We start from the raw sequence: 14,979 nt of genomic DNA, 5'->3' as shown, positions 1-14,979 counted from the left end.
GTTCTCGATTCGATTTAAAAGTGCCTTTTTACAGCTGCTAGAAGTGCAGGGTTTTGCTAGAGGTGCTAACATTATTAGGGAGCTTAACTGTTTTATTCGTTACAATCTAAAGCATTTTCGAAACATTTATACTGTTTGTTTCTGCTAGATCACTAAACAATCAACTCTAATCTTCCTGTTACACCACTGTAAGCTTTTCATAAAAAATGCGCTAATGAACGTTCAAGACCTTATGTAAATATACAATTTCATGGCGACAACCTGCCACAATTGTGCCATTGTGTGAGCATGACACCAAGCGCTTCCACCATGCATTCATGCTGTGATTTGTCTCCGCATCAACCTCTTCAGCATCTTCGCCAAGCAAAACAGATGCGAATAGAGTATCTTTTATTGGTGGATTGCTCGTGTACTGCTCCTTTAATACCCGACGTCCCGGAACACCATCGATACACACGCTTTATCATGCGCATCTTTCAAGCTGCAGGAGGTTTCAAACGATCGTGGCTGCCGGGGTGACAAAGCAATCTGTTCCTAGTCGACCTCTTGCCCAGCAGGGCTCGGTTCACCCGCATCGAGGGCTCACTAACTCGTGGACGCAAATCACCACACGAGCGGAATGGAACGAATCCAAACACACTCGGAACAATTGCATCGATCGATTGGACCCTTAGCCCTGCTCGGGTGCATGCAAACACGGTGATACATGTTGCCCGGCAATCACTATCTTAGGTGACTCCGGAGTGTTTCGATCGAATGTAAATTTTTCGTTCGTATCTGCTCCAATCCTTTGATTCCTATATGTACTGGACATACCGCATAGCAATTCGAAGCCCGTTCATTGAATGAGCGGAATGGGGATCTCTCGCTAAAAAACCACACGGCGGTTGAACATGCAAGTCAGCAGAAACAATAGGAGGTTAACAGCAACAGGTACTAGCACGTTATACCTCCGTGGCCTCTCCATCGAAAGGGGTGGGGTGTAATTTTAATAATGTGACAACCTACTCGAGATCAAACGGGGTTAATTCGATTGCTTCCAAATACGGAGTTTAGCTTATTGTAGGGTGTTATTTTATTTGTATTTTTAACAACTTCTAACTTTGCTTCAAAAAAACGGAAGAACCAAATTTTAGTAGCAGATTAGTAGTAGTTAAGAAAATCATGATTTAGAAAAGCTATAACGTATCAAATAAATATTTTGAAAAGGATGGAAAGAAATTGTAAAATTTAAATTTATAATAGTCAAAAATGTTTAAAAGTTCAATGACCATTTTTTTTCAAAAACGTGAGTCAAACCTACCACGTATTTAACCTTATTGTATTTGTTTTAATATTGGAAATTTTCTCTTGGTGTTTTTTAGTCTATGTCAATTTAAAAAATTTAAAATTATTTTTTTTTATTTTGACCCTATTATTACTATTTACGTTATCTTTTCAATAATTGAATAGACTTTTCTTTTTTTAGCGTTATTTTTTGGCGTAACGATCTTTTAAACACCACAGAGAGAATTATTGTTCCCACTTAACCAGAAACAAAGTGGATCCAAATGGAGTTTGCTAGCGGTCAAGTCATATAAAATATCACTGCCCTTGTTACCTACAAACCTGGACAGCACTGTATTGCTAAGGATGTACAGACTAGATATAATACAACGATTTTAAATCTTCGAATCGTCATTCTCATTATATGGGTTTGTAAAATAAGACATATGAATGTTTATCTTGTTATTATGCATTTATTTTTTCCACAATCCAGAATAGGTAAAAATTCACGCCTTAGAGGCGATGAAGCGAAATATAAAGCATTTATCGAGATTACAAAATTGCAAAACAATATGATGCCTCAATGCCAATTTATCTTTTCAAATAAACCCTATATAAAATTTTCATGAACTGGATCTCTTGTTTTCGATGTCTAGTATCAGCTGACAACAACAGTTACTAACTAACTCTTTTTTGTTTTTATGTGTTAAAATAGTATTTGCTCTAATTTTGTTGTACATTTTTATATATCGGCTTTAGTTGACAACCTGCTTAAAATAGGCCGACTGCTGACTGATAACTGGTGTAGTCACCCTAAAAAATACCAAAAATGCAACAAACCGAAATGAATATTATATCCTCAATAGAAAATTTCTCATTATCATTCGTTATGCTTCTATCTCCCACTAACCAAACGACGTGTGTGACTTTCCCGACTACAATCTCGGCCATCGAGTGAATTTCAATTCGACCATTTCAAACCACTTCATCTAGTTCACGAATTTCTCACCCACAAAAGCCTTCCCCAACTGTCAAGGCGAAATGGCAGCTTTCCGATTCAAAAGGAATTCAAACGAACCGCAATCGAAGAAACTGTCCCCCGTGTAGGTAATACTTAATCCGGTCACAATTGCGCACTCACACAAGCACCGAAAACCCACAGACACTAACCAAACACCACCCTGCGTCCTTTTCACCCACCAAAACTCCAATCGATTCCGGATCAATGTTCGTGTCCTTTCAATTAAATTGCCATTCGCGTGGTGACCAATTCGTTTTGTGCCAGTCAAAAACTAAACAAAAACTAGCCACCAACCGCCGGGCACCAGGGGAACCAACCTGCCGCGACTGTGCACTTAATTGTTGTCACCGCGTCATTGCGATTGTGTTTGAGAATGAGCAGCCGGCTTGCATGGTGGCTTAAGCGAATGGGAACCGAGTGTTCTTGCTTGCTCGTGACCCATTGCGCAGTGTGGGTCCGCTTCATTAGCGCAAAATGATTTCAAAAAGGAGACACATGTGTTTGCCACATGTGCGTATGACCTCTGCGGGTTGCGGGCACCGTGAATGGGCGGTTCAGCTCGAACTTTTCCTCCACCAACCCTTCTCTTGAGGGCTAACGAGGGGCTCTAGCTGGTACTTACTGTGGATGCCGGTCAAGTGTAGACCAGAATGCGCTTGATGCTGCGTGGAAAGGGAAGGCAAACACACATTCGCCACAATCTATTTAATATCTCGCTCTGGGACGTGGTTACTCTGGCTGGTCTTAGAGTTTCTTCACTACCCTCGGACGTGACGGACAGAAGTCGCACATTTTCATGCCGCCAAAGGGCACCCAAACAAGTACCAGCAGAAGGATTCAAAGAAATTGGAAGGGAAAGAAACAACAACCGGCCGTGCCTGGACACCGATCAAATGTGGCTGCGTGCGTTGATGGTTGCGGCAGTGGCGGCTACTTTCAAGCTTCGACGTGGCACTTCAGTGCGCTCGGGTGGGTAGCTGTGTGTGTTTTTTTTTCTGTGGTTTAAATAAAATGCGACAGTTTGTGAAGCATACGACCCAATGCTGTCTTCGTTCCAATTGCATTCTCGAGTAAATTAAACTGTCGATCAAAGCATGTACCAGTCTGCAGTCGGTGTTGGACTGCCAATCTTAAATTGACAAAATAACCTGACGCGAATCTCAATCGGTGATCCTTTCTTTTGGCGCTGGATTCTTTTTACGCGTGGCACGAAAAGAAGTAAACAAGAGTACTGGACTGCTCAGCTATGAAGCTTCTCATGCACCTGACCTGCCTCACTGGTCAGGTTTTTATGGGCTGGTCCGATCAAAATACGACCCATAGCATGCAAAAAATAGGACCCCATTACAGCATATATCAAATTAAATAACCGTTAAAATGGTTCCCAAGTGTGAAAATTTTATTTGAATATTTTTGATCGCGTCACGGAATGAAAAAAATAGTGTATTTGGGGAAAATTTAGCCACAAGCACTACTTTGCGTGTTATGCTATACTTCTACTACTTTATACTTGACGCTTAGCTATTTCTTCTTTTTGCTACGGTTGTGTGGGTATACTTAAATTATAAGGTGCTTAACATCGTGAAAATAATCATACAATCCATTTATGCGAAAAATAAACTATACAATAGGATATAAAAAGGATATTCGACTTACGTAGAAACTCGAGTTACGAGAGTAACTTCTCTTCTCTTCTCTAATTATTTTTTTAATTATTATTGATGTTTCGTGGAATGTTGAAACATTTTAAACTTGCACGATTTTATTTTGAAAAGTTATGTTTACTCTTTTAGTATCCGAGTAACAAGGTTTAACCTGATTTAGAGCATACAGCTAATAAGGAGTTGTCTAACGAAATTTGGTTTTCTTTCAGCTCATATCCGATTGAACTTGTGGCGAAGGTAAAAAAATCTAATATATACCTTACAGGAAAAGAGTATACTTTTATTCTGAATCTTTTTCTTAAGCATACGGATAAATACTGAATTTAAATGAGCATTAAAAATGTTACAGTTTAATCTAAATGCATCGCTTTTCTTTAGCTTTGAGATTCTGCGCCCCATCATTCCATTGCACTCTCGCACATAAAATCACGCTTCAACCGTTTCTTCTACTCAAATCGCATTCACTCATCAAACACTTTTACTTAAATCTATCATAAGTTTTATGTTCGCTAATGGGAACCGTTAATCTCAAAACCTCCGCATTAACCAACCATGCAGCCGGCTCTCACGCATTTGCATTTCGAATGCAAATGCTGCACTTGTTCCGGGGGAGCGTGCACCATAAAGTGTGTACTCGCGGTCTTTTGCCGGCTTTTGTGTGATTTTACCGAGGGGCGACACTCTTCTATATGGGTGATGCAGTTAGGGCTAGAAGTGAAGTGTCAACACACTTCAGCGTGATGTGCTTTAACGCCTGTCACTGTAAAATACGGCAGCCAGGTAACGGATTGTTCGTGGGAAGCCTTTCTCTCCATCACGTAGGGAGTTCTTAGAATGGTCAGAAAAAAGAAATGAAGCAAATTTTTCGTTTTACTCATAATATATCACACTAGGCAGTGCATCTTCACCAATGTGCCATTCAAAGGAGAACAGGGGAAAAGGAACATTTAATCAACAGGCTAGCTCATATTACATTTTCTTCTAAATAAATATTTACATAACTACCATTCTAAAAACCAGCACAACAAAGTTGAGTTTTTATCGGTGTTACAAACGCTACAGAAAATCTACACCTCTTTATTCCTAAAGAATTCTAACGAATAAAAACCAAACCTTCACACATGACGTGCGAGAGTCCGCAAGCCCAAGGATGCACGGAACGGAGTGCAGGGATTGATTTATTGCATTCGTGGGTGAATATATAAATTCATCGTTATTCAATTAAATTGGAATAAATTTACGGTTAATGTTTTGATATTCATGATGATGGATGGCATTACGGAAAGTGCGAATCGCGTGATGCAATTGCAGACGTAAACGGTGGACGGGTTGTTGTTCTCGCTGTTTTCTCCAGCTGTCCGGGCAGTTTCCACTGCGCGGTCCAATGATGGTCAATGGACAACTATAATAGTGCGTGGAGAACGTATCAAAAGCATGATGGTGACAAATGAAGCCAAATACAAGTATGATAAAATTTGCGTCATGTTTTAGCTATTATTGTCTAAAATTCGTCTCAGTTTGTAAATGTCTTTAAAACGGTATATTTATATATTGTTCACGCAATATACTTAAATTCTAGCGAATATAGTTTAAAGTACATGAGAAATGCAGATACTGTATGAAAATAACAATTAAAAAAACACAAAATCCGTTGCTTTGGGTGGATATACGCCAAGTCCATCTGCATTCTCTACGATTTCCCTGCCATGCAAATCGAGCCGCCAAAGTACCACTCGATCGTGCAGCTTGCATTTGCATCTTTGTGTGGGAAAATATTTCCTCCGATGCCATTTGAATTTGGCCGGGAATGCAATTGAGGTTAATCCAAGGCAAAAACTGTTAGGAATTTCGTCTCAGTAACCCGATGTGGGAAACATGTTCCCTAATATACGGTTGCAAAAGATGCACTTTGAATTAAAATATTTAATTTAATATATTATCCTAATCCATGCCGGTACCCTTCCTGAATCCAAACATCCGCACATTCAAGCAGACATTACATACGTCAAATAAACACCATGCCAAGCAAATGGAATGGCCCATTCCATGAGAAAATGAGTTCTGATCAATCTACCAACCTTCAGATCGATTGGGGTTTAACTATTTTATTGCATTTTCTGCTCAAACACCTCGCAACAAGCTACCGATTGTTTTGCTCGTACCGCGCCGCTTCTACTTCACTTTTCGGTAGCACTTTGATTGCTTCGATCGTACGTGCAAGATAAAATGTAAATCGAGTTCGATTGGGCACCGATGGGTACCGCGCGCAACCGCCTAAACACGATGTTTCGAGGGTATGCGCGCGCGTTCGCGCTTTTGCGATGATTCGAGTTTCTGATCGGAGTTCACGATTGTGGTATGGGGGCTCGGTGCCTCTAAACCGTTTCGTATGGCCCTGGAGAACTCTGGCGCTCCGTGCTGCACGGACCCATGGTTTGATCGATTCCGATCATCCGCGCTACGATCGACAAAAAGCACCCCCGGCCAAAGGATCTTGCTTGCACCATAACAATGAGTACTGTTTGCCTTCGTAGGTTGCTCCCGTGTACGCCTTCGGGTCTTTGCATAAACGCGGGTCGCTCCTTCCTAGATCAGATCAGGTGAAAACTAGTTCAGGTTCACAGGTGGGCGTAAGCCGTCCACCCAACCAAGCCTTTCCAACCAAGCAAGACACGGTACGGTTGCGGCTGAGTGGAGTCGTCAACTTTGACGAAGGTGAAACAGACTGCAAGAAGCAGAACTGGGGGTGAATTCGGTAGGACTTACCCAAACGAGGAACTTACAAACCCATACCTACGTGTGTCGGAACCTTGAAAGTTTTTGGGAGTGGTTTAACCGTCTATCAAACGGAAAAGAGATTTAATTCAAACGGCAAAGCAGCAGCTGCGTGATTTAAATTTGTTGATTTTCGCTTCCTGGCTCGACACACCAGGATTTTGCATATACGAGAAGTTATATGAATGATACGAATTCGGATTCGATTCATCGGCAGAATTTAAAATTAGCAAAGACGCGTTAAAAATTTTTGCGAAACAGATCGTTGCTGGACAATGTGTTGCATATATAAATCTACTTTGATTGTGGAAAGTTGATCAGATTTAGAACAACTAAGTACGAGGTATATGCTTCTTCTCACTTTTAATCAATACTGAAAACAACTATCAACTCAATCGTGCATTGTTATTTTTCTGTTTAGTACAGAATTGCCTTTTTTGTTTTAAATTAATAAATCACTAGAAATAAGAAATAATTAATCAAAAAACATCTTTCAATATTTTTATTAATATGGTTGGCTATGGTATTGGCTGGGGAGTACAAATTTCTCAAGGCATTTCCACCTTATGCCTTATCCCGAGCATGCTCGGTTCTGATTGTGTGTTGTACTCTTGGTGGATTGTTGGTGAGGATGTAGTTGTTGTAGATGTTCTATTGTTGTTTATTGTGGGTCATCCATGTCGGTGTTTCGTCATTTTGGCTTGGTTTGGTTTAGTTCTATTGCTGTGTTTATTCGTGAGTGTGGTGAAATGTATTTTCCTTGGTAATCCTGTTGCTTCCCGGTGGCGATGTGGTTCCAACCGCGTCTTGTCGAACGTTGATCTTTCACTGATCTTCTTTTAGTATTGAAAATTGCATCTTTATTGCACTCGTTTAAACAATGAAACATTCTGAAATACATGTAAAAAGAACCTCACATACACTAGACATGCAGTAAGAGGGTATTCTATATACTGAATCGTAAACTAAAAGAAATATGTAATACTTGTACTAATGTTCAATTCTATTTTCATTTTGAATCATATCGATACTGCGTTCAAGTCGGTCCTGTGGCGCAATGGATAACGCGTCTGACTACGGATCAGAAGATTCCAGGTTCGACTCCTGGCAGGATCGTGTGAGGATTGTTTAAGAGAAACATTTTAATTTTGTTTTTCTATGTTTTCGCTGCATTTTCTTTCGTTAAGCTTACGATCTCGGACAAAATAACATAAAATATCTCGCATAAATTTTCGGAAACCTTGAGTTTTACACGCTCTCGTGCACCTTTCCTCTCTGTAAATGATAGCTATTTTGTTTACAATTGCCCCGACAAGATGCTGTACATTCGGCGTCACATTCTACGCCGGTCCACCGGATGGTGGAAACGCAAATAGCAAGCAAGAAAGAAAACACTTTCGCTTACCATTCACTGGCAACACGTATCAATCAACGGCGACGATCGCGTACTCGCCACCAAAGAGCAGCGGCAACAACATCGATTAACTCTCACGTGTGTGTCGCGTCGAGCGTACGGTGCACAACATGACCACACTCTCGTACGTGATCATATAACATGACACGTTAGCAGCGTGGCACACACTTTGACACACGCGCGAAACACATCAATCAGAGATTCCTCTCACTTTCTTCGTCACAGCAACCGCAGCAGCAACAACTGTCACGGTCGAATTTGTCTTCCTCGTACGGTTGCACGTTGTGAATTTCATCATTGTTTATCGGCATATCGTACTTACATTTTTCACCTTTAATTTTGTATTATTTTTACAAACTTTTAATTTTATTTTCGTTAATTGTAACAAAATAAATTTTCTTTTTAGTTTGGGACTCGGTTCTATCAACATGCTGGTTAATTGAAAAATGGTTTTAAATATACATAATACGCTTACCATTACGACTAAAATAATATAATGTGAGTTATAGTCATAGGCCTTTAAAAAATTGGGAGTATTTTTATAATTTTCTATATGATCGCAATGTCCAAATAAGTCGCTAATCGTGTAAAACAAGACTCATAACGTAGAAACTAATTTTAGACCTCTGATCTGATCTGTTAATTTAACATTCAACATTTACCATTTTTATTGAATGTCTTCCTATATGGATTTCTATTACGATTTTTACTGTTCCATCCAGTAAAGTATTTGTTTCTTTTATACATTTTGCCTAAAACGCAACTCTAACTCCAACTTCAGCGGTATGCGTCGTTCGTTTGCGTCTCATTTCTTATTTTCACACCATCCCTTCTAATTTGCCTTTCTCGCGAATGGAACGCGCCGGAGATTGATCGCCCATCTCCACGTTTCGGACGATGTCACGTATTTTTGCACACCGAACCATCCACTCCATTCCATCCTCCATTTTAAAAGCCATTGGAAAACCGGGCGAGTTCATGGGCTTTCGGGTTGATTGATTTTTAATTCAATTTACAAAGTTCTCACGACGCGTCAACGCACGGTGTGCACGGTGCCGTCACGCTGGACGTTACGCGCCGGTGCAAACAAGTTGTTGTAAGTGGGAACATTAAAGCTGCAAAAAAAATTGAAGCACGGCGCACAAGAAAAACGAAGAAACCAGTATACAGTGCAAGACGCTCACCGAGAAGGGCTCTTGATCCTTTCGAAGGTTTTAGCGGTTTAGTATTTTTATTACACTTCGCTGCTCGCCACTCGAGCGAAGCGCATTAACCCTCTCTTTCCCATCCCGCATGTGCAAGGGGAAGAGTTCTCGGCAGAAAGGGTAGAAATAAATAAATAAACCAGGTCATCAGGCACGATGTCATGGTGATCGGACGAGCACCGTGCCACCCGTATCGTGATGAAACACATGAGATGAAGTTATGCAGAGGATCATCGAAAGTGAACTATTTTTTCGCATACATCCCGTTGTCAACCGAATATCATGGTACGATTTAAAGTAGGAGAATAGAGCACCAGTATAATACTTCCTGCCTATTCCCACAAACCCCTTCGGTGAATGGAGGCTTTACAAAGTTTTTTTATTGTGTTTCATATTTTCGCTGGACCTTTGACAAACAGAGTTAAAATTTTCACGATGCACTTTTCGTGACAATCGAGAACACTACGTGCACCTTTTTTCTTCGAACGAACAAAATGCTTCGTTTGTCTAACATCTGTCGTCGGCAGAGTTGTGGACAGTAGCCTTTCTTGCACAATCGGCATTATAAGCATAAACAGGCAGTGGTACATAAGAAATATGTTTCATCGTTCCACAATCCGACCGCGACTGGCAAACCCGATAGCTTGAAAGTCCAGCGTACGATGAGTAATGATGTTTAGCGGACAGAAATAAAGCATATGGTTTCCGGGACTTGTGGCTCCCTTGTGAACATTAGACGCGTTTGTTTTGCTTTGCAAAGCAAAAATAAGAACGGTTACTAATGATTAATAGATGTTAAACGATTCCGATGGCATTCGTGATTTCGTGAATTGTCGATTTCTTGTTGTTGATAGTAATGCAAGTGCAATGGAGGTTACACGGTTTGCATGTTTTATAGAAATTATGATTATTGAGTTTATTCAAATTTAAAAAAAATGTATGAATATCTTGTTGAATAACATAAGTTTTGTAACAATGTTATTTGTTTACATAATAGAAAAAATTCAAACAAAAAAAAGTTAATTGATGATTTAATTAATTTTTAAAACTTGTATTTCCACACCAAATTTACGCACAACGAAACGTAAATTAATTCTACATTTTTTGTTCACACCACAAACGTGTGACAATTCCAGGAAAGTGACAACCGTCAATGAATACCCTTGTGTGTTATATGGAATGCAGTTACTTCGTATTACCTCACATTGCATTTTTTCTCACCTCTTTTTCATTCGTGCAGACTACTTCTATTTCATTCCGTATAGCAACATGGAAATGGATTTCCTTTTAAGTGAATTTCATACAAATTAGACGCAATTACCGGACCTACAGGACAGCCCATTTTCAAGCAGCTCGTTGAGGATGTCTGTAAACCCAAAGAATAAAAAATCCACCACTCCTGTAAACTTAAGCGCTTGTACAGCAAAAAAATCGTAAAATTAAATTAGATAATTATACAAAAAAATTCCACACGTCACTAATGGATCGATTACGCTGCTTCGCTACACGTTTCTACTGTTGGGGTTTCGTACGAGTTGAAGCTTAAATGTGCTGTGAAAATGAGATTCCGTTCCTAGAAGGCTCCCTTCATTTTGTGGCCACCCCGTTTTAATCCAATTACCACCAGCACGAAACGCAAGGGGAGTAGTATTGAGCCATACGTCGATTGACACACGTTTGACACTTTTTCGTCCGGCTCCCGGAGATTCGTTTCGGCCGTTTTTTGCTGCCCCTTTGTTAGTGAGTTGAACTTACCATGCTGATGGCAATTCTCACGCATCACTTTGACACGGACCCATTTCGACGGGCTGCTTGAACTGGATTTAAATTGAATATTACACCTTCAACCGATGGGCACGACTGAAAAGAGAGAAAAAGAGAAAAAGAGACGAAAAATCAACAATTGCGAACCCGAAAGTTCTTATTAATTACTGATGATTTAATTATTGACATGCTTGATTTTAGCTTATTTGTGTTATCATTTTTATACAATATTGTAACTATCCAAAAGGTTAAGAGAAAAAACGATTTATGATAAGGCCGCTAGCACCTTATTGTATAATCGTTCGAAACGAAATCTATGTTATGAAATCTGGTAATCTATTATCTATTATTTAAATCAACATCATCAACAATGAAGCGAAATCATCATAAACATCATAACTTATCACCAAGCAAATTTTTACACATGGAAGATTGAAATGTGTCCTTTTTACCATGGTCTCTACAATTCTTATCACTATTTGCTCCTTCACTTCCACTTGAAATGAAGTACAAATTGTGGTAATTAATCACAACAATCAACAACAACAACAAATGATTGGCGATCGTTTCCCTGACGTATTTTAAACATAAGCAGCAAGGGATGCAAAACTCTGACCTTTAATCAGTGAATTAACTCATCTTTAGTCGCATGTACGACTATGATGTTTGTTAAAAACCCTTACCTCCTACTGATAGCGCAATCATGACCGACAATAGCTGGAAATACCGTTTTGGCATTGGGATCTCACCACCAATGTACACAACCATTCCCGAGCTGTTCAACATTCAGTCATCGCCGTATCGTCATAGACAGCGGAGCAAAGTATTCAAACGAAAGAGATTCTAATACAAATATTGTGAGTTACACGATGCAATTCGTCCACGTAATAACTGTTCTAGTGATCTGCAATGTGGTAACAGCTGTACAGCAGGATACTCTAACTGGATTTGGATTTGAACTACTGCAGGCCCAGTTGGAAGCGTTCGAATCACGAATGCAAATACAACTAGATGGTGTAAAAGAGTACGTTTCCAACACGGCCATGAACATAAATTCGGGAGTATATTTTGTGAATCTTACTCCGGATTTAAACACATCATTTGAAGTATTTCGCGATGGTTCAAACAATCATGGATTCGGTAGTAATTGGACAGTCTTCCAGAAGAGATTTGATGGTTCGGTCGATTTTAATCGCAATTGGACAGCATACAAACACGGATTCGGTGACGTTCGTCGTGAGCATTGGCTGGGTTTGGATAAACTTAAGTCAATACTGGACACCGAACGGCACGAGCTGCTGATTGTAATGGAAGACTTTGAAGGAGTGACAGCGTTCGCGAAGTACGATAACTTCAGGATTGGCAATGAGTCAGAAAAGTATGCGCTACAAGCGCTTGGCACATACACTGGCATTGTAGGTGATAGCTTCAGTAGTCAGTTGAGATCCAACTTTTCGACCCCCGATCAGGATAACGCTGGAAAATGTGCTAATGTATTCAAAAGTGGTGGATGGCATTCTAACTGTTATCAAAGGTATGTCTACTCTAAGATACTTGCTTTCGAAAGCACTAAATGTGTATGTGTAATAATGAATTTCATTTTAGCAATTTGAATGGAATGTATCTCAAGGGTGGAAAACAAAATACAAATAAAGGCATACATTGGTACTTCTTCCGAGGCTATCAATACTCACTGAAAGCGACCAAGATGATGGTTCGACCGTATACCCTGCGTAGCAAAGGCTGATAGTGACACTATGTAACACTTTCTACACCTACATGTTGAAAATATGTTTTAGTTTAATTATTCAATGTAAGAAAAGATTTTGTTTGCTCAGATGCTTGTAAAAATTCTCAAATAAATTAAATTACGTCTGTGATAAACCGGAACGTAAAACAAGTCAAGTCAAATTTTGCTGAATTAAGCGAAGAAAAATTGCATCGTTTCCACTCTTCTATAATTTCTACACCAAAACAGATCCACATCTTGGTCTTGGTCGAACGTCTTAGGTTGCGCAAATGCCGTCAATGACTGTCATAACTATCTTGATACAACGCTTCCCAACTCGACACCATCAAAAGCAACGAACCCCACGAAAAGTTCTCCTCTTTCGAGTGGAAACAACCCTCCTTCTCCCTTCATTTATCTTCCGTTCACCAGTACAAGCAACATTTAATATTGTACCTTCCCCCACACACACTAATTGGAGCTCATTTTGAAGCAAATAGCAAAATGGTGCCACCCACGAGGCCTAAGCGCGTCACAAGATCGTGGACAACTGTTCCAGAGATGGTGCTACGAAGATACCCAATTAAATTAACACTTCTCCGCCTTTCTTCGTAGGCTGATCGCTGACTGGCGCTGCTTGAAGGCATTTGTATGCTTGTATGATGTTTTTTTTTTTGTTTTGGCACAAGATGCGAAACTTTGATTGTGTTTACCTTTTTACGGTTCATAACATCACGCTTTAACAAAAGCGCAACCTTCCAACTATCGATGACCAGACCAAGTTTGGCCCACAATATTTTGGACGAACGATTGAGAGTGTACCTCCTCCAGAAAGCATCACTTACGAACAGGCAGATGAGTCGCGACGTGGCTATTGTTTTTTTTATGTTTGCAGTATTGCGTACCCATGCGTCAAACAGGCCATCCCAAAGAAAGGTATTCTTTCTGCACGTCATCTAACACACCGCAACAACGAAAAATCAAAGTGTTTTAGCCACAAACGTTCACTATCTTAATCTCGTCGGGTTTGAGTGACCTTTCAGATGGAAGGTGTTCGACTGAGTATTTAATCGCCACATCGTACCGATCACTCGAAACCCATTAAACAGGGCGTAAAATTGATTTCCATCGGTAAAACCTCCCTCTGAATGCGTCGATGCCAACAGTACCTTTATTGATAACACGGCGGCTCTTTGACCGCCACGCTTCATGCACGTAATGAGATCCTCTCTAGGAGTGCATGGCTCGAGATACTGTAACGGTGCGTCCCATATGGATCCATCATTAAGAGGCGCGTCTTTCGATGGCTGGCGCAATGTTTAAAAAACACGAAACACAGCTTGTTTCTAAAGGGTATCACAACTAGGCACTGACCATTACTAGAAGTTACAACCCGTCCAAAATACCCATTGAACTGTGGCAGGTCGCATTGCGTGCGTGCAAAAGCGTGCGTGATCGAGATAGGATCTTGAGTTTTTCTTATTTTTATATGCCGTTCACGACATCCGATCGTACCGGGTCCGATAATGATTTCGATAATTAACCTCTTCGCGTCGATATTCGAAGCAACGGTTTCAGGTGGCTTCTAGACTGGCAATCGATTCGATTCGGAGGCGAGCATTCACCGTCAAAGAATTAAGACAGCCAGATGGAACCCGCGTTGTGATACCGGTGTCTAAGATCTGCTACCAGTCGGTAGTCTCCCGGTTGCTACATTCCACTTCCCACCATCTGTACCAATGTCAATCGTGTGGGGCTCGTCGTGGTAGTATAATTAAATATCATTTAGCTCTACTTTTTGATTAATTTAATTAATTGCGCTACGATCGATCTGATGGAGGAACCCCAGACGCATTGCTGTCTTCGCACGGTGTCACCGGTAGCGGACACCTTCGACCGGCTAAGACACCGGGGGACACGCAACTACAGTGCACGATGTCGGCATAAACTCTGTTTCCTTCACGCACACACCCCGCTAGAAATTAATGATTGATCGGCTCTTCTAACCCTTTACTTCACTTCTTTGCTCTTCTTTCTTTCCCAGGTAAGAAAGCTCGCGTCCCATCGAATCGCACTGCATCTCGTGGAAAGCGTCAATGATAAAGTGTCTTCGTGTTTCGAAGTCGTCAGGATGGCGAACA

General features: G+C 40.5%; 2 protein-coding genes and 1 non-coding gene across 3 annotated transcripts in view; all 3 read left to right on the top strand.

The window, feature by feature from the left end:
• Window positions 1–14,979, top strand: part of LOC128718331 (Krueppel-like factor luna) — a 108,267-nt gene that overhangs the window by 18,263 nt on the left and 75,025 nt on the right. The window lies entirely within an intron of this gene.
• On the top strand, window positions 7,770–7,842 carry Trnar-acg (transfer RNA arginine (anticodon ACG)). Its single transcript has one exon. It is a non-coding gene; the product is annotated as a tRNA-Arg (tRNA).
• LOC128710331 (ficolin-1-A) lies at window positions 11,979–12,856 on the top strand. The gene is made up of 2 exons (XM_053805381.1): window positions 11,979–12,643; window positions 12,715–12,856. The coding sequence occupies exons 1-2, from the start codon at window positions 11,979–11,981 to the stop codon at window positions 12,854–12,856; spliced, it is 807 nt and encodes a 268-aa protein (XP_053661356.1).

Source organism: Anopheles marshallii, chromosome 2 (genome assembly GCF_943734725.1).
Source record: "Anopheles marshallii chromosome 2, idAnoMarsDA_429_01, whole genome shotgun sequence".
Lineage (NCBI taxonomy): Eukaryota > Metazoa > Arthropoda > Insecta > Diptera > Culicidae > Anopheles > Anopheles marshallii.
This window is presented reverse-complemented; position numbering and strand designations above follow the sequence as displayed.

What these genes read in the sequence shown, in the direction of transcription:
- LOC128710331 (XM_053805381.1), top strand. Translation starts at nt 11,979, where the DNA reads ATGCAATTCGTCCACGTAATAACTGTTCTAGTGATCTGCAATGTGGTA. An exon ending in CATTCTAACTGTTATCAAAG is followed by an intron (nt 12,644 to 12,714) that starts GTATGTCTACTC and finishes ATTTCATTTTAG; the next exon opens with CAATTTGAATGGAATGTATC.